This window comes from Vicia villosa, unplaced genomic scaffold, assembly GCF_029867415.1.
Source record: "Vicia villosa cultivar HV-30 ecotype Madison, WI unplaced genomic scaffold, Vvil1.0 ctg.002546F_1_1, whole genome shotgun sequence".
In the NCBI taxonomy this organism is placed as follows: Eukaryota; Viridiplantae; Streptophyta; class Magnoliopsida; order Fabales; family Fabaceae; genus Vicia; species Vicia villosa.
Genome location: NW_026705964.1, coordinates 29200 through 53635, shown reverse-complemented (window position 1 = coordinate 53635; position 24436 = coordinate 29200). Strand labels below are relative to the sequence as shown.

The 24436-nt window shown below is 31.8% G+C and overlaps 1 protein-coding gene across 1 annotated transcript; it reads left to right on the top strand.

Annotated features, from left to right (window-relative positions):
- The first annotated feature begins 4135 nt into the window (after positions 1 to 4135).
- Positions 4136 to 7211, top strand: LOC131639166 (laccase-2-like). Its single transcript, XM_058909671.1, has 6 exons — positions 4136 to 4280; positions 4473 to 4624; positions 4870 to 5114; positions 5263 to 5388; positions 5600 to 6571; positions 6829 to 7211. Exons 1-6 carry the CDS (start codon positions 4149 to 4151, stop codon positions 6957 to 6959), a joined length of 1758 nt encoding a protein of 585 aa, XP_058765654.1. The 5' UTR covers positions 4136 to 4148; the 3' UTR covers positions 6960 to 7211.
- Positions 7212 to 24436: the final 17225 nt, after the last annotated feature.

Here is a 24436-nt window from a genome sequence, read left to right as displayed (position 1 = left end):
CCAATAACAAAACTAATCACAGACTAGTGACAAAAGAAGATCACACCACCAGTACAATATACTTAGTTTTACTTCACAGCTTCAACTAAGAACAACACTTGATATTGCATAAAACCTCCAATTAAGAACAATACTCAACGCTATGTTTAAAAGATTAAAGAGTGAGAATAACAACTTGACAAATAGTCATGTAACAATCAGTCTACCGCACTGTATCAAAAGATACGCGGGTGACTTGCACACACAAGAGACTCTCAAAACTTCAGAGCCAAGACTTCCCCTAATTTTACAATTGTAAAAGTTGTTGATACATTAGGTCTATGGTTCTCTTTAAATAGTATTCAGCAGACCATGGGCTTTGAAACCGTTACCCAAATATTACTTGATCCACAAGCTGAGGGCTGCGATAAATCTGCAGAGAAATCTCTTTGAATCTTGGAACAAATATTCAAGTTTCCTAAATTGTCCAATCATCCAATTTTAGAAACTTTAATTCTATTAGAGATTTGATTATATAGTTCTAGATTAAATCTTCTTGATCTGCGAATATTATTGAGATATATCTTAAAGAAATATCCCAAAATCAAATCAAATATGTCAAGATTTAAAACAACCTGTACTGATGTTCTGGTTCAGAAAGTTACAACATCTGTTAGATCATCTGTCTTCAGTGTAAGCTTAAACTCTACTGTATCAGTATGATCAAGATGTTACGACATCTTGCTCAGCATCTGTCATGAACGATGTTTTAACAAAATTGTTGCCAATCCTAAAACCATGACACTAACAATCTCCCTGTTTGACAAGTTTTGGCTAAAACAACCAAAACACAGTAAAGTCCTGGAGATAAACCAAATCTACATGATAGCATGTAAATCTACATCAAACTGCAAATATATATCAGAGATGCACAACAGTTACATAAACTTCTTCTTCAAAGCTCTGGAAGTCAGATGTTTAGACATTAGATCTGATATCCCATCAAAACAGCTTTTGGAGATCTAGAAAGAGATAATGGAGAAAATTAAGATCATAACTTTCCTAAAGATATGGAGAACCTTGATCAGATCGCCTTACTAGGATGGCATCCCAAGCTCAAAGATAATATTCTCACTAATGATTCACAATGTCTATTACTCCTGGTTAGAAAGAAATGACAAAAGGTTCAATGATTTTAAACCATTGGTGACCGCTGTAGTTGGTAGAATATTCGCCTCAACTAAGATCATCTCTTCACTTTTAAAGGGTTGGGTTGCTAACCATCAATTAGAGCATGACATTCTTAATAATTTTCAAATTGATAAGAGATAGTGAAACTCCCCCATAATTATTACAGTTTTCTAGAGAAAACCACATACCTTGTGGGTTAAGATCAAAATGAATGGTTCAGTTAGAGGAACCTTCGCAGCAGCGGGGGAAATTGCGAGGGACCATCAAAAGATTTTTTGGGGAGCTTTCTCTACTAACCTAGGTGAGAGTAATATTTTGAGAGTGCAACTTCTTGCTATTATGGTTGCCTTAGAGGAAGCGAACCGTAAAGGGTGGTCTAATGTTTGGATTGAAGACGACTCTACATTGTGTCAAGAAGTAACCCTTTATTCCTTGGAATCTATAAAACAGGTGGTCAAATTGTAAACATCTTTCTTTAAATATGATTTACATACACATTTTTAGAGAAGTAAACTGGTGCATAGATAAATTAGCTTCTCATGGTCGTGACATTTTTATCTTTTCGTGGTAGGATGCATTACATATTTTATTAAGGAGAAGTTCTTCACAGATATGTTGAATTTTCCGAATTGCAGATTTATCGAACCTTCGACTTTGAGTATTGACAACTCGCAGTTTGTGGGTAGGTCTAATTTCAGTTGTAGTTTTTGTTCTCTTTTGTTTTTTCTAAGTTAGTCAGGTCTAGACCTTGATTTACTAAAAAATGAGGGACGAGATATGACAACTTCTTTGTACCATGTTTGATGCAGAAACTAATCATGAGAGAGGACAAATATATGGTAAGAGACTGGACAAAAATATGAATTCTTGTATCTTAGTAAACCATTAGACAACTTTTTGTCCCAAGCATAAATTATCAAAAAATATTAAAATTTAATTTTTAATATCTCTCTATTTAATATCTTGATTCATAAATATGATTCTCATTAATTAATATTTTGATTCATTAATATGTAATATTAATATTTTATATATTAATAAATAACAGGGCCGGTGATTAACCTGAGCAACTAGGGCTTCTGAACAGGGTCTCCAATTAACGATTACTAGATTATTAAGTTATATGTATAGGTTACTAGATTATTAAGGCTATTCATCCACCGTCTTTCACAAATCATAATACAATACTAATTTTCAAAATCAATTTTCTCAAAGGTACAATTTAGTTCGTCCACGTTATCGCATTGAGTAGAAATTTATGTTAGTTTCAAGTGTTACTTTTTATAATTCTCCGGCATATATATTCTATATATTGAAAGTTATTTTGTTTTATATATATATATATATATATATATATATATATATATATATATATATATATATATATATATATATATATATATATATATATATATATATATATACTGTAGCTTTATTATACATTTAATACAAACTATTTTAATATAACAAATATAAAATTAATGTTAACTAGTGTCAAAATTAATATTTTATTTTAAAAATAACGAATATAAAAAATTATAATATTTTGAAAAACAGTTTTGCAAAATCTATTTTAAAAAATACATAAAAAACTCTATGTTTTTAAAGTTGAAACAAACATACTCCATCTTTATTTGTAATGCTTAAAGAATATCTCTAAAACACTAGTTAACATGACTCTTATTTAATTTAAAAAAACATATAAATCCTTCGTTAACAACTAATAAAGGTTAATAAATTCTATGGGTCCCCAAAAGAAATGATTTCGTAAGTCCAATCTTGAGAATAGTTGATAGATTGTTATCAATGTTGCTTTGTTCAGTGATTATTTAAGCTTTCTAAGTCTTACTATCTTAGTGATAAAGGCTTTGATAGGACCATCAAACTTTGATAATTGACTTATTAGCATGATAAGATCCAATCTCTCTAACTTGACAATATTTTCTTTGTCTTCCTCGGTAAAAGAAAAGTTGGATCAAACGTCCTTCTCCTTCTTGCTTACTTTCTTTACCAGAGAAAGTTACAATATACATCACCAACCAGTCACACCGATTTAAGCCTTTCATGAAAAGGATATGAATAATTAATGTAACTTGAAACTGAAAAGTGTTTTTCTGTTTATGATGAAACAGGCAAATATGAGTGTAGCAATATGAAATAGAATATGACTTGGTTAGTAAGTCTTATAACAGTTAATTTGAAAATGACATTTTATACGTGTTCCGGAAGAACGCGGTTACTATTCTAAGATCGAAAATACGCCATATTTTCATTCAAAATTTTATCGAATGAGTTAAAATGAATCACCGTGAGTAATAGATGCATTTGAAAGATAACTTCTAAACATTGTCTAAAAGATAACTTTCAAACTCACTTCTTTAATATATTTATTGAGTGAGATCAAATGAACAACAAAATATAGTAATTGCATTCGAAAAATAATTTTCGGATACAAATGTTTTCGGAGTTTCATAAGTAATGGAAATCTCAAAAAAATATAAAATAGATTAATAATGTAATATCTTAACCTACATTTTGTAATAAACACGTCAAAAATAAAATCTCAATTCACTTTAAACTAATTTGGATGAGATGACGGTGGTCTCTTCCAGTTTAATCAGATGTTTTGATTCGAATTCAGCACTGAGCACGCAAATGACTCGTGAGATTAATCTCTGCAGTTACGCGCACAATGATACTCGGTTTATAAAAAGTTACTGTAAAATTGTAATTGGTGTAAGATTTAGGGCACGTAATTGAAACACAACTAGTAAAAAAAACTAACGTTAGTGGCACTCCAAGTTCAAAGAAAATGGGACCTTACAAAGTTGGAAAAAATCAATACTCTTGTATCCTACTTCCCATGAAATAGACCTACGACCAACCATTTTCATTTGTACTATGTTCTTGTCTTGTATATAAATAACCAAGTTTCCTCATGCAGCTCATTGTGACTAATCCAATAAGTAAAAACCTACATGCATATCAAAATGACAAGTAAAAATCTTTTGGGTGCTTTTCTTTTTGCCATCAGTTTCTTCTACACTTCCCCTCAACTTGTTCTTGCTACTTCACATAGTGGAAGCATTACAAGACACTACAAGTTCGATGTATATATAATTAATTCCTTTCAATTTTTTATCACTGCACACTGCCACTTAATCTCAGAAACTAAATTAGCTTTAAAAAAAAGTCTACCAAAGTATAACACATATAGATCATGATTTTTTTTGTGTTCAGAATCGAATTCACGCATTCAGCACATTGGTATATGTATATCATTGTTTTTATTATTTGTGCAGATTAAGTTGGTTAACGTTAGGAGGCTGTGTCACACGAAAAGCATAGTTACTGTGAATGGGAAGTTTCCGGGTCCTCGAATTGTTGTACGAGAAGGGGACAGATTATTGGTTAAGGTTGTTAATCATGTTCCAAATAATATCACCCTGCATTGGTAAGACCATAACTTTTTCAAATGTGATTTTACAATTAATTAGTGGTCTGCATGGTAAACAAACAGTAGATGATTCAGATTCTCTTTAATCAAATTGAATCATCTATCGTCTAGATTACCATGCAGGCTAAGAGAGAGACCAAACGATGAAATCGTGACGAAAAGTATAACTTTCGGAGCATGACATGAAATGAATTATTACATGTAATGTTGACAATAATGGTGTGTGACAAAAACAAAAACAGGCATGGAGTGAGACAGCTTGGTAGTGGTTGGTCGGATGGTCCATCATACATAACCCAATGCCCCATTAAAACAGGTCAGAGTTATGTGTACAATTTCACCATTGTTGGACAAAGAGGAACTCTTTTCTGGCATGCTCATTTCTCTTGGTTAAGAGCTACTCTCTATGGACCTCTCATTCTTCTTCCAACTCGCAACCAATCTTATCCTTTTCAAAAACCCTACAAGGAAGTCCCCATCCTCTTTGGTACATTCACAATTATTTATCAATAATACTATGCCATACTCTTTTAAATTTTCGAATTTCTAACTCGAATATTACTATTATTATTACAAATGAAACATGTTATTGCATATTAATGATTACTATAAATCTTTGTCAAATACATGTATAGGTGAGTGGTGGAATGCTGATCCTGAAGCTGTAATTGCACAAGCTCTTCAGACAGGGGCTGGCCCAAATGTTTCTGATGCTTACACCATTAATGGCCTTCCCGGACCTCTCTATAATTGCTCCAAAGGTACGCATGCAACTTGTGTGTCTATACGTTTCTATGCCTATACATGATCAGTACTCTCTTTGGTCCTGAGAAAATTTACCTTTTAGATTCATCGAATAATTAATGTATCTGGTCTAACTTTATTAACTCTGAGTACAGTTGATGAATTGATTAGTTTGTTTTTTGTGTGCAAGTTTTGACCCATAACAATTATACATGATATAATGAACAGATACATACAAATTGAAGGTGAAACCAGGAAAAACGTATCTACTACGATTAATCAACGCTGCGCTCAATGATGAACTCTTTTTCACCATAGCAAACCACACCTTAATCGTCGTTGAAGCAGACGCATCTTACGTTAAACCATTTGAATCCGACACAATCCTACTTGGACCAGGACAAACCACAAATGTTCTATTAAAAACAAAACCAGATTACCCAAATTCCAATTTTTTCATGCTAGCTAGACCATATTTCACTGGCATGGGCACTTTCGACAATTCCACAGTAGCTGGAATTTTAGAATACACTAAACCATATAATAATCATAGAAATATCACTAATCTTCCAATTATAAAACCTTCCCTTCCATCCATCAATGACACTAATTTTGTTGCTAATTTCAGTAGCAAATTTCTTAGCTTAAATAGTCCTAAATACCCTGCAAATGTGCCGAAAACTATCGACAAAAACTTTTTCTTTACCGTCGGACTTGGAACTAGTCCATGCCCGAAAAACCAAACATGTCAAGGACCAAATAATAGTTCAAAATTTGCTGCATCAATGAACAATGAGTCATTTGCTTTACCTTCTATAGCACTTCTTCAACAACATTATTTTTCTGGACAAGCGAAAAATGCTAGCTATACGACCGATTTTCCGGTCATTCCTCTTCGGCCGTTTAACTATACCGGAACTCCTCCGAATAACACATTGGTTAGTAATGGAACAAAGACAGTGGTGATACCTTATAACACTAGAGTTCAGGTGGTGTTGCAGGATACAAGCATTTTGGGAGCTGAGAGTCATCCTTTGCATCTTCATGGGTTTAACTTTTTTGTTGTTGGCCAAGGTTTTGGAAATTTTAATGATAGTAGTGATCCTGCCAAGTTCAATCTTATTGATCCTGTTGAGAGGAATACTGTTGCTGTGCCTTCTGGTGGTTGGGTTGCTATACGGTTCCTTGCTGATAATCCAGGTGATTGACTAGGGTTTTGTTTTGATATATCAGATTAAAAATATAAGCTGTTTTCATTTTTGACAACAATTGAAAAGTTTTGTCAGAACTGAAAAAAATGTTGCCTAAAAAAATATGGAACGTTTTTTAATCGTTCTTTGGCCACATTTTTCTAAAACGTCACCGAAACTATAAAACGAGTATAAACTTAAATTATATGTTAAAAATAAATTATAACATGTCATAAGTTATTTTTATAAGAACTTGCGGTGAAACAGGTGTTTGGCTGATGCATTGCCACTTTGATGTCCACCTTAGTTGGGGATTAAGGATGGCTTGGATTGTTGAAGATGGAAAGCTCCCTAATCAGAAATTGCCCCCTCCTCCTAAGGATCTTCCCAAATGTTGATTACTATATATGTTGGGTTTCTTGTACCATTTGCCTTTGCCTTTGCCATTGCCAATTTTCCCTCCAAAAGAAGCAATTTTCTATGCCTTTCAATTTTCCAATTCCATGTAAAATTAAGAATTTATGATTTGCCACATTTTTCATTGTATCAATTTTTGTTTCCACCTAATTTTCAAGTGACAAAAAAATAAAGGTGGTGGTTTTCTATATATCATTGTACTTCCTTAAGGATTAATGATCACTTGATTGAAATAATATGTATTTTTCTCATCATCTTTTGAATATTGTGTTTACTTTCTCTATGATACTCATCTTCTATATACATTATAATGAGAAAAAAAGAGCTTTTACTTAAAATAGTCAGCAAACCAGTGAAATTAACAACAACAAAAAAAAATTATTTAGTTGAAGAATCGATTAGAATTATAAATATTCAATTGAAACATATATTAAGATCTAAATATTCTTCACATGACTAGTGTATTGGACAACAAACATTCCCATACATTCATTCTAAAAATATGAGAGGTTCACTTCAACAAAAGTCATTATTTAAATATAAACGTCTTGATATATAAATTTTTTTTTTTTACAAATTTATTATAAAAAGGATGAAATGGATTCAAACATATACTTATTGACCTAAGAAGTACAAATGACATTGGTTTATTTTGCTTAAACTTGCCCAAGAATGAATTAGTTGAATATGCATATGCATATATTATTACATGAATTTACGGGATGGATTGTTTGACTAAACAATGTGAGATTTGTGATATTAATTGTAGTGTTGTATTCTCCTCTCATTCTAATTGTAATGTTGTAATCTCCGCTCATTCTTCTAGTACCTTATTTTTCTATGGGTGTTCAAAATCGATCTGGCGCCAGGATCCTAAACTAGGGAGTGCAAGATTGTTTTACAGTTTTTAGTGGATTTAAATGAACATTTTTGTAATTTGAGATATATGCATGATAAATTTGATTCGAAGATATCTAATTTATAAAAAATACCATAATAATATTTAATATTGTGAGATATTGGATCTAACTCTAGTATGATCGAAGGGTAGCTTCTTGGTTCGACAGAATTAAGCATGAAGTCGATGGGTGTTCACATGCTTGTGTCGAAGATGCTAGGGTTGTTAGCATGTTAAATTAGGTTTAGTGTTTAAACCCTAATTTGTTAAGTTAGCTTGTTTATTAAGTTGGCTTGTGTAATGGGCCTTGTGGAAAAAGCTCATTAGTTAGTATGTTAGGTTTTATTATAAATAGCATACTAGTCTCTCATCATTGCAACACAGCAAATCCTAATTTAGGGTGAGAGAGGTTATTTGTTATTCGTGTAAATTTGTAATCTTGTTTTCTAAGAGAAAGTAAAAGAATAGCAGTTATAACCAATTCTTGTGTTCTTCTTATTCCTTGTCCTTTATTATTCCCTTGTATTATACTTTGTTTTTGGCATTGAATTCACAACAAATTGGTGCAGTGAGCATGGAGAAGATGCCGTCAATAAAGTATGAGATTGAAAAATTCACCGGAGTGAATGATTTCGGTCTGTGGCGCTTGAAGATGAAAGCCGTACTGGTTCAGTAGGGTTGTTTGGAAGCGTTGAAGGGAGAGGCAGCCACGAATGCTGCATTAACGGCGGCAGAGAAGACGACTATGATCGAGAAGGAACACAACGCAATTTTGTTGAGCCTTGGTGATAAGGTTCTCAGACAGGTATCAAAGGAGACAACGGCATCGAGGTTATAGACGAAACTTGAAAGCTTGTATATGACCAAATCACTGGTAAATCGACTCTACTTGAAGCAAGCTTTGTATTCATTTAAGATGGTTGAAGACAAAGTGTTAGCTGAGCAGTTGGATATGTTCAACAAGCTGATTCTTGATCTTGAAAATATTGATGTAAAGATCGATGATGAAGATCAAGCGTTGTTACTATTGTGCGTTTTGCCTCGATCACATGCTCACTTCAAAGAAACTCTCCTCTATGGAAGGGAGTCCCTGTCCTTTGAAGAAGTTCAATCAACCCTGTATTCAAAGGACTTGAACGAATAAAAGGAGCATAAACCTTCGAATGTTGGTGAAGATTTGGCCGTTAAAGGAAAATTCTTGCGAAAGGATGGTAAGTTCAACAAGAAGAAAGGCAAAAGCCAGCAGAAGTCTTGTAGTGGCGAAGCATCTGGTATTCGATGCTATCATTGTAAGAAGTAGGGTCACACACGAAAGGTGTGCCCTGAACGCCTGAAAGATCATGGAGGTAAGGATAATGGCAGTGCAGCCATTGTTCAAGATGATTTCGAATCATCTGATGTCCTTGTGGTTTCGAGCAGTGACTTTATGAAGGAGTGGATTATGGATTCAGGTTGCACTTGGCACATGACTCCAAACAAAGACTTGTTCGAGGAATTATGTGATCAAGATGGTGGATCAGTTCTGCTGGGAAATAACAAAGCGTGCAAGATTGCAGGTGTTGGATCTGTGAGATTCAAGCTCCATGATGAGTCAATAAGGTTGTTGACTGAAGTCAGGTATGTTCCTAATTTGAAGAGAAATCTGCTTTCTCTTGGTGAATTCGACAAGAAAGGATATGTTTTTCAAGGAGAGAAAAGTATTCTAAGAGTCGTGAAGGGGTCAAATGAAGTCTTGAGAGGCGTAAAGAAACAAGGCTTGTATACCAGGCTGAAGTTGCAAGATGTTCGACAAATGTTGCATCCACGAAACCATTGTCGAAAACAAAAATCTGGCACATGAGATTGGGCCATGTCAGTGAAAGGGGTCTGGTCGAATTAGGGAAACAAAATCTGCTTGGTGAAGACAAAGTCGAAAAGCTGAAATTTTGTGAACCCTGTGTATTTGGAAAATCTTGCAGATTGAAGTTCAACAAAGGCAAACAAAGAACACATGGATCCCTTGATTACATCCATGCTGATCTTTGGGGGCCTGCAAGGTGTCCATCACATTCAGGAGCAAGATATTTTCTATCCATAGTTGATGATTATTCTAGGAAGTTATGGGTATTCATCCAGGATACTAAGGATGAAACTTTTGAGAATTTCAAAAGTTGGAAGACTCTGGTCGAAAATCAGACTGGCAGGAAGGTCAAGAGATTGAGAACCAATAATGGCCTTGAATTTTGCAATGAGGCGTTCGACAGTTTTTGTGCTGTCTGTGGTATTGCAAGGCATAGAACTACTGCAGGTACTCCACAGCAAAATGGTTTGGCTGAAAGGTTTAATCGAACTATTTTGGAGAGAGTCAGATGCATGTTGACTAGTGTCGGATTAAAGAAGGTGTTTTGGGCTGAAGCTGTTTCGACAGCAACATATCTGATAAACAGGTGTCCTTCGACAGCATTAGATATGTAGACACCTGAAGAAGTTTGGTCGGGACATCCACCAGATCTCGACAAACTGAGAGTATTTGGCTGTGTAGCCTATGCTCACATTAGGCAAGACAAGGTCGAACCTAGAGCTCTGAAATGCATGTTCATGGGATACCCCGAAGGAGTCAAAACTTATAGGCTATGGTGCCTAGAGCCAGGTCACAAGAGGTATATCACTAGTCGAGATGTAGTTTTCAATGAAGCTGAGATGACTTTCAAGAAAACTGATGATAATGGTCAAAGTGCAGAAGGGCTGGAACAGATAGAGATTCCTGTTGAGGTGGAGCAAGTTGATGCTGAATTGCATATTCCAGATGAAGTCGAAGAAGAAGCAGAAGATGCTGAGGAAGTTGAGGAAACTGTCGATGACTACCTATTATCGAGAGATAGGTCGAGAAGAGTCATCAAGCCACCCCAGAGACTTGAGTATGCAGATCTTATAGCATATGCCTTAATCTCTGCAAGTGAGGTTCTAGACGAAGAACCTAGAGACTATAAGGAAGTTATGAGGAGCCGAAATAAAACTGAATGGTTGAAGGGAATGAATGATGAGATGAAATCTCTTCATGATAATCACACCTGGGAACTGGTCAAGAAACCTGCTGGTGCAAGGTTAGTCAACTGTAAATGGATTTTCAAAGTTAAGGAACGAATTGAAGGAGTGACGTCGAAAAGATATAAGGCAAGGTTAGTTGCAAGGGGTTTCACTCAGAAAGAAGGTGTCGACTTCAATGATGTGTTTTCTCCTATTGTGAAGCATAGGTCCATTCGAATGTTGCTTTCCATGGTGGCACAATTCGACTTTGAACTGGAACAAATGGATGTGAAGACTGCGTTCTTGTATGGTGATCTAGATGAAACGATCCTGATGAGGCAACCTGAAGGGTATGTCGAAAAGGGGAAGGAAGATTATATGTGCAAGCTAAAGAGATCCTTATATGGGCTGAAACAATCTCCTCGACAGTGGAATAGGAGATTCGACAAGTTCATGGCACACATAAGTTTCATTAGAAGTCAGTTCGACCACTGTGTTTACTTCAGATTTCGACCTGGTAATTCATTTGTTATTCTGTTTCTTTATGTGGATGATATTCTCATAGCAAGCAACAATGTCAAAGATGTAAAGAGGGTGAAGGCTGAACTCAATAAAGAGTTCGATATGAAGGATTTGGGAGCTGCTTCCAGGATTCTTGGAATTGACATTCGAAGAGATAGAAAGAAGTCGAAGTTATGCTTATTTCAAGAGGCATGTCTACGAAAGATTCTCGAAAGCTTTGATATGTCGAATTCGAAGCCAGTTGTGACTCCTACAAACCCTCAATTCAAGCTGAGTATTGATCAGTGTCCCAGTACTGATGTCGAAAGAGCCTATATGAACAACATCCTATATGCTAATATAGTTGGTTCTTTGATGTATGTTATGGTCTGTACTAGACCCGACATAGCATATGCAGTAAGTCTTGTAAGCAGGTACATGGCGAATCCTGGAAAGGCTCACTGACAAGCATTGAAGTGGATCTTAAGGTACATGGGTCTCTGAACAGGGTCCTAATTTATGGTGGAGTCTTGGGTGAAGATGGTAAAGCAGTAATCGAAGGATATGTCGACTCTGATTATGCAGGTTGTATGGATTCTAAAAAGTCCATTTCTGGATATGTTTTCACCATGTTTGGCACAACAATTAGTTGGAAAGCAACACTTCAGAAGGTTGTTGCCCTATCAACCACTGAAGCGGAGTATATTGCCCTAACTGGAGCCGTGAAAGAAGCATTGTGGCTTGAAGGTTTTGCTAAGGAGCTGAAATTTCAAGGTAAAGGTATCACTGTTAAATGTGATAGTCAAAGTGCAATACACTTGTCGAAGAACTCAGCCTATCATGAGCGAATTAAACACATAGATGTGAGGCTGCATTTTATCAGAGGAGTAATTAAGCGTGGAGAAGTCCAAGTGTTGAAGGTTTCGACTGAGGACAATGCTGCTGATATGATCACCAAATCATTGCCAAGTTGCAAGTTTTTCCACTGTATGCAGTTGATAAAGTTGCATGAAGAAAGCTAGTTGTTCCCTTGATGTTGTAGAGTTAGATCCGAGGTGGAGATTTGTGAGATATTGGATCGAACTCTAGTATGGTCGAAGGGTAGCTTCTTGGTTCGACTGGATTAAGCATGAAGTCGAAGGTTGTTCACATGCTTGTGTCGAAGATGCTAGGGTTGTTAGCATGTTAAATTAGATTTAGTGTTTAAACCCTAATTTGTTAAGTTAGCTTGTGTAATGGGCGGAAAAAACCCATTAGTTAGTATGTTAGGTTTTATTATAAATAGCATACTAGTCTCTCATCATTGCAACACAGCAAATCCTAATTTAGGGTGAGAGAGGTATTTAGGGTGAGAGGGGTTATTTGTTATTCTTGTAAATTTGTAATCTTGTTTTCTAAGAGAAAGTAAAAGAATAACAGTTATAACCAATTCTTGTGTTCTTCTTCTTCCTTGTCTTTTATTATTCCCTTGTATTATACTTTGTCCTTGGCATTGAATTCACAACAAATAAATATTTTTGTTATTACTTAAATCAATTACAAAATAAAAATTAGATTTTACAAATTTTATATACTATAAGTTATATGTATATACTGATATTTTCAAATTAATTAAATCAAATTATTAAGTAATTTATATATATTTAATTTATATTTTAAATCAAACATACATAACTTAGGAATGCAGTTTTAATTTTTATGTTTTTGACAATTTCTTTGATTTTGAGGTAATTTATTTGAGATGCACAAAAATAAAAAATTTGATTTGCCATGTTATTAAAATTTAGCTCTCTGTTTGACTCAACTAATATATTAATTAATAGTGAAATTTATTATAAATAATAGAATAATAATATATGTTAATAGTGAAAATTATTTTGAATAATAACATATGTTATAGAAATCTAGTCTTTTTCATTTCATTTAGCTATTAGATGCTATCATATTGTTACTAGTTGTATTGGAAAATGTATGTGCTTAAATTTGTAATGTATTGAATATTATATTGATTATTATTTAAAATGTATCCGTTTTTATAATTGTAAGAGGAGAGAGGTGGTGCAAAGCATTTATTTCAGGGGGTGCAATATACATAAAGTCAAGAATATTTAGTGTAAATCCAAAAATTTGAGGGGTGCATATGAAACCCCTCAAATCATAAAGTCGATCCGAATTAAATTAAAATTATAAAAAGTCGTATTTGATTCGGATGTGCTTATTCAATTTTTTAATATAATCGCGCAGTTCGGTTTAATTTGCAGTTTGATTTAGTTTGCGGTTTGTATTTTACAAACTAAACCAAACAATCCAAACCTTAGAAAATCTTCTAATATATATATATATATATATATATATATATATATATATATATATATATATATATATATATATATATATATATATATATATATATATATATATATATTAAGGTTTAAGTATGTTTTTGGTCCTTGTAAAAATCTCAAATTTCATTTTTACTTCCTATAAAAAAATAACATATTTTAGTCAATACAAATTTTTTATGCATTCAATTTTAGTCTCTGCTACTTTCTAAAATTTTTAAAACTGTTTAATTATCCTTAAATTTTTAAAATTTTTCCTACGTGTTTAGAATACTATAAATGTTTCTATATGGAATTATAGAATTTTTTAAAATAAGAAGAATTAAATATGAATTTTTAAAATTTTAAAATATAATAATAAAATTAATGCAAATATTGACTTAGAAATTAAATTTTGAGTTTTTTTTTTTCGAGAAACTTTTTATAACTTTCTAAACATGTCTGTAAAGTAATCATTCAAAAATACACATCGTTTTAATAGCAGAGATTAAAACTATGTGCATAATAATTTTGTGGGGACCAAAACATGTCATTTTTTTAATAGGGACCAAAAATAAAATTTGATAATTTTATAGGGATCCATATAAACCTTATTTTTAATTCTTTAGAGAAATCAATAAATATTATGTGTATATTTTATTATATTCTTTATATGATATTTATTTTAAAGGGTTAATTTTATATTCCTTTAATATTAGCCACTTGTAAACTTTATTTTGTAATACCCTTAAAATTAGCCACTTGTATTACCCTTAGATTCCTTTAATGCTAGCCCTTTAATATTAGCCAATTGTAAAGTTTATTTTGTAATACCCTTAAAATTTCAAAATTCCTTTAAGACTCCCTAACTACCATATTGCAACAAAGGTTCTCGTTTGTTGCTTACGTGGTATTATATATATTTTTTAAAAATTCATGTAGAATTCTTTTATTTTTAATTTTTAAAAACTGTAATGTGGCAGTCAGTGGGGTCCTTGAAGAAATCTGGAAATTGCAAAGGGAGATTGTAAAAAACATTTTACCAAGGGCTAAAATCAAAACTCGCTAATATTACAGGGGTTGTTGTATATTAAACCGTATTTTAATTTTTATATTATCAAAAAAAAGATATTATTTATTTATAAATACTATTTTGACAAAATATATTTTATTATATTCTTTATATGATATTTATTTATAAATACTATTTTGACAATATATATATATATATATATATATATATATATATATATATAATATATATATATATATATATATATAGAGGAGCATATCAAGTGAGAGCATTTTTAAATGAGAGATGAGAGGAATAAATATCAACCATCGGATTCATCAAGAGAGAGAAGGTAAAAGTCACATTAATGCATTAATCTTCTCTCTCTTGATGAATCCAATGGTTGATATTTCTTTCTCTCATCTCTCATTTTAAAATGCTCTCACTTGATATGCTCCCTATATATATATATATATATATATATATATATATATATATATATATATATATATATATATATATATAGGGCATATCATATGAGAATGACATATTTATATGAGAATACTAGTAAGATACCCGTGCTTCCGCACGGGTAAATTTATTTAATATTGTATGAAATTAATTAGATACATATAAATTTGTAATAAATGATTTAATTACAAATGAAAAATATTATATAAATTTAATTATATTAAATAATTATATAAAAAAGAATTTGGAAGATGAAGATAAAAAAAATGAAATTTTAACATTTAAAAATAAAAATTATCTCTCAATTTATAGTAATTGTTCATTAAAATAAAATAGATACTTTGTTGATAATGACCCGTGAAATAAAAAATTTATTTGATCTGATATAAAATATATTTAAATACAAATGTAAAATGAAAAATAATCATATGAATTTAATCGTATTAAATAATCTTTAAAAAAATCGTGAAATGAAGAAAAGAAAAAAAATTTAAAAATAAAGATATTATCTCTCTAATAAAAACAATGATTGATTAAAATAAAAAAAGTATTATGTTGATAGTGACCCGTGATATTACAATATTTTTAATTTTATTAAAATTAAAAAATAAATTATTTTTTAGAGTTGATACCTAAATAGAGAAAAAAATTAAAATGAAAGTAAGAAAGTGTGGGAAGAAAATTTGAGAGAAATTTGAAATTTTAATTAAGAAAGAGAAAGTGTGTAATGATCGATTAAAATAAATTAAATATTGTATTGATAGTGACCCGTGAGATAAATAAATATTTAATTTTATTAAAGTTAAAAAAATAGATTATTAATAATTTTTGTGATTAAATGAAAAAAATTAAAATGAAAGTAAGAAAGTGTGGGAAAATGAAATGTGGAAGAAATTTGAAAATTTAAGTAAGAGAGAGAAGAAGTGTGTTGGGGAGAAAAAGTTGGTTATTGAAAAGTTAAAAAGTTTGACCAATGAGAGGCCGACAATTGGCGCTTGGTTAATGAAAGATTGAAAAAGTGATATGTGATTTTGTTAGTTACCGAATTGCCCTTTTTTATTTGTAAAGAAATTTGTAACTAAGGGCATAATAGTCAGATTGGTCAATCTTTTATTAATTGTTTGTATAGTAGATGAGAATGAATCCAAACCATTGGATTTTAAAATAAATGGTGGAGATTATGAGTGAATCTTTTTTTTCTCTCTCCTACATCATTTATTTCAAGATACTGGAGAGAGAAAAAAAGATTCACTCATAATCTCCACAATTTATTTTAAAATCCAATGGTTCAGATTCATTCTCACATTCTCATATAAATATGTCATTCTCATATGATATGCCCTATATATATATATATATATATATATATATATATATATATATATATATATATATATATTCTTACTCCAGGAGTACATTATTAAGACTTACTCCTCATCATGACCATTGATTCTTTTGAATCTAATGGTTAAAATTAATAAGTAATTAAATGTGGAGAGAGAAAAATAATACTCCTTAATTTTGATTATTGAGAAGAATCAATGGTCATGATGAGGAGTAAGTCTTAATAACTTACTCATGGAGTAAGAATATCGCTCCTCTCTCTCTCTCTCTCTCTCTCTCTCTCTCTCTCTCTCTCTCTCACTCTCTCTCTCTCTCTCCTCTCTCTCTCTCTCTCTCTCTCTCTCTCTCTCTCTCTCTCTCTCTCTCTCTCTCTCTCTCTCTCTCTCTATATATATATATATATATATATATATATATATATATATAAAGTTGAGAAGTAATCTATTTTATTTTTAATTTTATGTTTCTACATAAATATGTTACTGAAATGGCTTTAAAAAGTGTTTTGCTTTAAACATATTACTATACTATTTAAAGCAAAATATTGTGTAGTCATTATTTGTTGAATTTATATTGTATCAAATTATAAATTTATTTTGATAATTATAAATTTTTTATGGTAATATATAAACGATTAAAACACAAAATTCTATTTTCTTCCATTGTATATGCATGACTCAATAATTTTTTTTTAAAAAACTGAGCCAATCGAAATCATATTAATTTGATTTGATTTAGTTCAGTTTTATTTTTAAAAGCCAACCGAATCAAACCGAAATTCACGTTTTTATCTCTTGTGGTTCAGATGATTTTTAACGTTAAAACCGCCCAAACCGCAATGCAAACACCCCTTGTGGAAGGTGTATCTACAAAATATACGTTAATGCTTATGTTTGACAACGTGCCAACAAATAGCAAGTGAATAAATTGATTGTATGATTCAGGGCCGTCTTTGAGGGCGTGCAAAGCGTGCTATCGCACAGGGCCTCAAAATTTTCAGAGTTAAACTATAGCTAAATAGGGCCTCACCAAATATCTGGTAGGTTAAATCGTGAGTACATAGGGCCTCTATTAATTTTTTATGGTTAAAGTGTGACTAATCTACACAGGGCCTAAAAAAAGTTGAGTCGGCCTTGGTATGATTGTACATGAAAGGGTATGATTCTTATTAATAGATCGCATGGATTCTTATATATTTCATGTAATTTCTATTTCCACTGCAATGATCAATCTTTATGATCATCAGTGAATAAGTATGAATTTGATGACATAACTGACTCAGAGATAGATGGTGGAACCTATTTGGTTTGAATATGCTTTATGATGTTTGGAATTGTGTGAACAATCAATGTTTCTAGATACTTGATTAATATGTGTTAGTTTACATGAATGATCTTAGGAATAAGTTACCACTTACCATATATACCACGGCTCCGAGCCGATTTTGCGTCTATTGTTTACTTCAAATTATTGTTTTTTTTAGTGGATGATCCATGATGTATTTTGGGTTGAGCTCTTAGGTTCATATAATTACACAATTCCCTTAAATAATTACTTTAATATGTAGTGAATTTAAAAACAAAAAATTATATACTTGCATCTCAAAATGAGGTGAAACTCTATGAGTGTGTTTGGATAAAGCAAAATAAAGCAGTTGGTCTAGTGGTAAGGGTGCTGGTCCTCTGAAAAAAAGGGAGTGGGTTCGATTCCCACCTCCATGCCAATGTGGCATTAAAAATAATAATCAATTAAAATAAAAAAGTCACCTGGTCATAGTCAAAAAAAAAAAATAGATGCCACGTCAGTATTTTTGATGATGTGTCTTGCTTAAGGTTAAAATTAAAATATTTTGGAAAAGTTGGACAATCCATGCAACTTTTAATTACGGGTTTTTTTTTCAAATATCGCCTATATGGCAGGGGGCGAAAAAGCTATTTTCCCTACAATTAAACATATTAAATGTTGTAACCTAGTAGTATTAAAGTATAATTCAATTTATTGAATCAAGTGAATAGTTGGTGATATTTGATTAATTACTTTTAAACCAAAAATAGGAGTGGAAAAACGGGTCCGTCTCGTTGGGCATACCCGTTTTGCCCTCACATATTTCTTCGGGCAAAAAGCTCCTCTAATATGCTTGTCCCACCCTGTTTTTTTCAGGCGCAGACATTAACATGAAAATTTGTAATTTTTAGACTTAAAAGGTGCAATGCCAGCGAGTCCTCCCCACCTCTCCTCGCACTCATGGTTTTGCAGGGCGGGGCAAGGTTTTAGGCCCGCGCACCCTTAACAAAATTTGCACATTCATAGGTTTTTTTAATAGTATAATTCTGACCGATTTAATTAAATAGGCTTTTAAAAAATCCTAAGTCTGACTTTCTTATTAAATAGGCTAGGCTACTAGGCTATAGGCCTGCCCTATTCCCATCCCTATGAAAGGTCGAGGAAGAACACATAAGGGTATGCTAAGAATTTTGGGTTTTAAAATCACTTATCTCCGTATGATTATTAAAGAGTTTGAAGTTGTTATTGTGGAACTTTAAAAAGAGATAAAATTATGTTGACCAAGTGACTCCAAGCACAACGGAGAAAAGGAATGAATTGTATGGATTAGAAATCGAAACCAATTTACAAACATTTTTTATTTAAAACAATTTTATTTAATTCAATTAACACCCAGAGATACTGCAACGAAAAATAAACAAAGAAGATAGAAATGACGAGAGATACGCAATAGAAATAACATAATCATTAGAAATTAAAGAGAAAAGAGATAGATAAAATGCACTAGACATTTATACATGTTCGGCCTAACCACTCTACCTACTTTTGTCCCCAAGAGTTTCCTATTAAGAGTTCCATTAAAAGCTCTTGAGCTTTTTACAAAATTTATCTACGAACCTTTAACAACATACAAATAAAGCTTTTAAATGGTTAAGATCAATAACCAACAAACAGAGCTTTTATATAGGCTTTTCCCATAAACCTTCAAATAAAGCTTTTACGCTATTCAAGATCACAAATCCATTAATAAACCTTTTATATAAGTAAAGCTCAAGAACCAACAGCCAAGCTTATATACAGGAAGTAATTCATGGTTCATTTTAATGGCTTTATATGTTAACCTTAAATGCTAGTCGATTAAGGGCTTTCGAAATACGACAACCCTAATTCAAAAAAGGAAACCCTCAAAGGCTATATGGTTTAATGGATTAAAATATTTTCTAAATGATTAAGAGGTCATTTATCTTACTCTAATCAATTAGATCAAAACCTTAATCGATTAGGCAGTGTAAGAACTTTCCCAATTGATTAGAAATACTTCTTAATCAATTTCATACAAGCCATGATAGGTTTTCAAGAATTCTTATAAAATCAAAGAGGTTTTTGAAGAAAAAAAGTGTGTATGTGATTTTCTCAATACTTTAAGATTTACTCTGGACTTTTTGTGTTTTAATTTATCACTCTAATTAGATGCTAAGCGTGTGATCAAACGATGTAGAGGGGGAAGAATTATTTTTGGAAGGTTGTGGCAGACAAGAGCTCCTTAAGTAGTGGAAGTTGATGTTAAGAGCTCATGATCAGTTTTGTTATTCCTTTTCATATATACCTAAATTTCTATTTTTTTTACTTTGAATCATTCATGCCCTGTGTTATTCCTTTTCCTATATACCCAAATCCCTTACAATAATTTCAAATATGTGGTTTTACGGGTACTACTCATATTTTTCTACTAAGGTGGTAAGTTAGGGAAGATTTGAGGTTGCTCCTCCTAGATGTCACATCCTGATTTATATGATTTCCAGGACTGATCCAATGAAATTGTAAGAAATATTATGGACATGTACTTCTTGGAACTCAATGTGTTTAATTTTTAAACAAATTAAAAATTTAAATTATATATTAGTTTAGAAGTTAGAATTATAGTGATAATTCATATAATTTATTTTAAAATAAATAAGGGTTAATACCTATTTTCACCCCTGCCATATGGGGCTGATTTGAAAAACCCCCCTGCAAAAAAAAAAATTGCAAGAATTCCCCTAACATTTGAAGATGCTCTCGTTTTAAACCTTGTAAAATTTTTGTTTTTAAAACCAACCTTGCCATTTGAAGATTCACTCATTTTAAACCTTATAATCTTGTAGATTATGTCATTTTAAACCCTCTGGAATATGACAGGAAAGGTTGGTTTTACTAAAAATAATAATTTACACGGTTCAAAATGATAGAGTCTTTCAAGTGGCAAGGTTTGTTTTCAAAATAAAAATTTTACAGGGTTTAAAACGAGAGAATCTTCAAATGTTAGGGGAATTCTTGCAACTTTTTTTTTTGCAGGGGGGTTTTTCAAATCAGCCCCATATGGCAGGGGTGAAAATAGGTATTAACCCAATAAATAATGGAGGGAATGATTATTGGTTGTTTACCCATGTGATTGTTAGTGCTGGTTTTAAGTTTGAACTTTTAGTGTATGACCATAGTCATTATGAATTGGTCTACTGATGTCATGTTGTATCAAGGTGCCAATGTTAGATACACTACTATGGAAAACACATTTAATCTCGGTTAGATATGAGGTATTACCTCAGTTTCATACGTGAGGTAATGAAGGGTGTCATAAAAAGTGTGCCACATTACCTCTCGATTGAAACTTTACACCAACGGGAAAGGTGTAATGGTCAGGGGTTCGATCCCCATCAATAACCTTTTTGGAATTTTTAAATGGGGAAAATACGTTTCCCCCGATTTTGACATTTAAATGATGGATAAAAAATTAAGTTTATTAGATCTAATGTGGACTGTTTATTTCACCAAACCCTAACTAAACATATAACTTTTCAAATTGGTTAATAAAATAATTATATGAACAATTATGTTATATTTGAAGAACAACTTACAATAATAAATGATTTTCTATCATTTTGTAACTCATTATTCTTCTCTCGTTCTTTAATGGTTCAAATCTCGTTCAATGTTTCAAGTTCTTCATTGAACGATAACTAGAAGCATTGAGAGAGATTTTAGCATTAAAGAACGTGAGATGAATGATGAGTTGCAAAGTGCTCAAAAGAAATTAATTAAATTAAAATGTTTTTCAAATACAACATTATTTTTTCATATTATTATTTTCAAAATCAGTTTAATAGGTTATATGTTAAAAGAGGGGTTAGTGAAACAAACAATCGACATTGGATATAATAAACTCGACTGTAATTTCCACCACTCTAATATTTTCTTAACATGTTTAGCAAAATAAGATGAGCTGCACAAAGAATCACAAAAACATAATCTCAATCTCATACTAAAAAATAACAACCAAACAAGAACATATAACTTTCAAAACATTGCTAAGTAGAACAACTAACCAACAACAACAACAATAACAACATCCACAACTCAAATACAACAATAAATAACAACAAAAATAACAATAACATTCAATCTCAATCTAAACAACAACATCAACTTAAAAATAATATCTGGACAAAACTACATCAACATCAACAATAAACTTATAACGTACTTATATCAGCAAAAACAATAACATATTACGTTCAACCTGAGTTTCAACAACCTCAACAACAACAACAAAAATCACAACAACAAAAATAACAACAACAACAACAAAAATCACAACAACAACAACAACAACAATAACAAAAATAACAACAACAACAACAACAACAAAAATAACAACGATAAAGACAACAACAACAACAACAACAACAACAACAAGAAAAACAACAATGATAACAACAACAAAAACAACATTGTAACATGATTAGTGATATTTGACATACCAGATATGTGAAGAAGAACTGAAAGAAATTTTTTTGGTGTTTCATTCTAGAAAATATCGAGCATTATTCTAGAGAATGATATGTGTTTGGGCTCTTTGTTAGGGTTCTGTGTACGTTATTATAGGCAAGTGAAACTAAAAGCTACAAGCTAAGCTATATAAAATAAGAGTTAACTATTTCACCTCGGTTGAAAAACATAACCAAGGTGAAAAATGACTTATTTTTGGATTAAATATAAAATATAAAAGAAGGCGTCACTTTTAATGAAATAAAAACATAAATTGAAGATGTTGGAATTTCAAGCATGTGCAGAAAAAACATTTCTAAAGTTTGGAACTGATAACTCCTTACTTGGAGCAATTAGCTCCTTAGATGTTGATTGAATGCAATCTATAGAATTTTAAAATAATGAACACAAAATATATCCAACGGGATCTGGATTACAACAAAGATGTGTTGTTCTCCAAGAATAACAGCTACTATGATAACATTGTATTTGTTGTAGTAATGTAATTTAATATTATGTGTAAACAGTGTAATGTTAAAAAAAATGCTTATACACCTCTTACCTCGGTTTTTGTCAGAAACTGAGGGTAAAATTTTGGCATGATAATTAAGGATATTGATCATCGTCTTTAAAAAACTATGTGTCGTCCATTTCATGAGTATCAACGTTCAAGACACATCCATTAGTGATCCACATGAAACTTAACAAATATCCATTATAAAAGCATTATGAATATCAATAATTATTAATGAAACATATAACATGAAAACTTTAAAGCGTAAAAAACTCGGTAAAGTTATCTACGATAGATTGCAAGAGCAGAAAATAAATTATGTTTAAGGTTTGTGTTCTTCAATAATCATTTTTTATGGTGTTCTTCAATAATCATATATTCATTCATTTAACTAACTCTTTTCTTGTTTTACATCAGAAACAAAAAAAATGCAAAAGGGATCTGGAATATATTTCACCCAAAATCTTAAGGTGATAGGTGTACGGATCCTCTCATTTATAAAGTGATCAACTTCCACTTTTCTAAGCAACGTGAGACTTAGAACTCACACTTGTTTCTCCACACAACCCACACTTGTTATTGATAAAACCGAAAGGTATGATGCGTTAGTTTTGAAAATATTAAAAATGCATAAACGGAGTATCGAACCCATGTGCATAAACTTTTTTTTTCTGGTGTTTTAAAAATCAAAGAATAAAGTTGATACTTATTATGACGCCCTTCGTTACTTCGCTTATGTAGCCGAAGTTAAATATGTTTCGTGTCCGAGGTGAAACATGTTATTTATAATAGTGATTCCCTTTAAATGATCGTAAATCCTAAGAATTTGTCTGCCTTAAATTCCGAAAATATTTTTTCATTGCTTCACCCTTTACCTATACTTTCTAACATGTTAGAATAGAATTTGTATATAGGTCCTCATAGTGAGTCTATATACCTTGCATCTTGATGACCGTATCATCCATATAAATCTCGTTTTTTTCCTATATGCTTCATGAAAATCATACACGAATCTTTAGTAAATGACTCATGCATTCTTTAACTAAAAAGGACATGACCTACAATTCAAAATTTGACTAATTCTACACCACACAAACAAAAGAGTGTTGTACCATGCAAGAAAAAATTATCTACAATTGAATTAATGTGTCCCACCATGTCTCACTTATAATCCAATAGAAAAAACAAACTTGTACATAATACAACTCACATCTCACTTGACCACTATACAAAAGTATTCAACAAAAATTATCGTATTAAATAAAAAACTTTTCTACAAAATTTTAGTTAAACAAAAAAAAATGACACTTTCTCCACCATGACCCATAATAGTATGGGTGGCAACGGGCCGTGACCCGGCAGATCGGCTCACGCACCCGCTAAAAAATGGCGGGTTAGGTTAAAATTTTAGGTCCGCCAAAGTCCGTCCCGCCAAAATCTGCCTCCTGCCATAGCCCGCTCCGTTAATGCCCGCCACCCGTCAAAGCCCGCCCCTCCTCTAAAATTCTCTCTTTTTTAGTTAATTCTATAATTCCAATTCTTGATAGTTTATTTTATATATTTATTTGTAAATATATGTAATA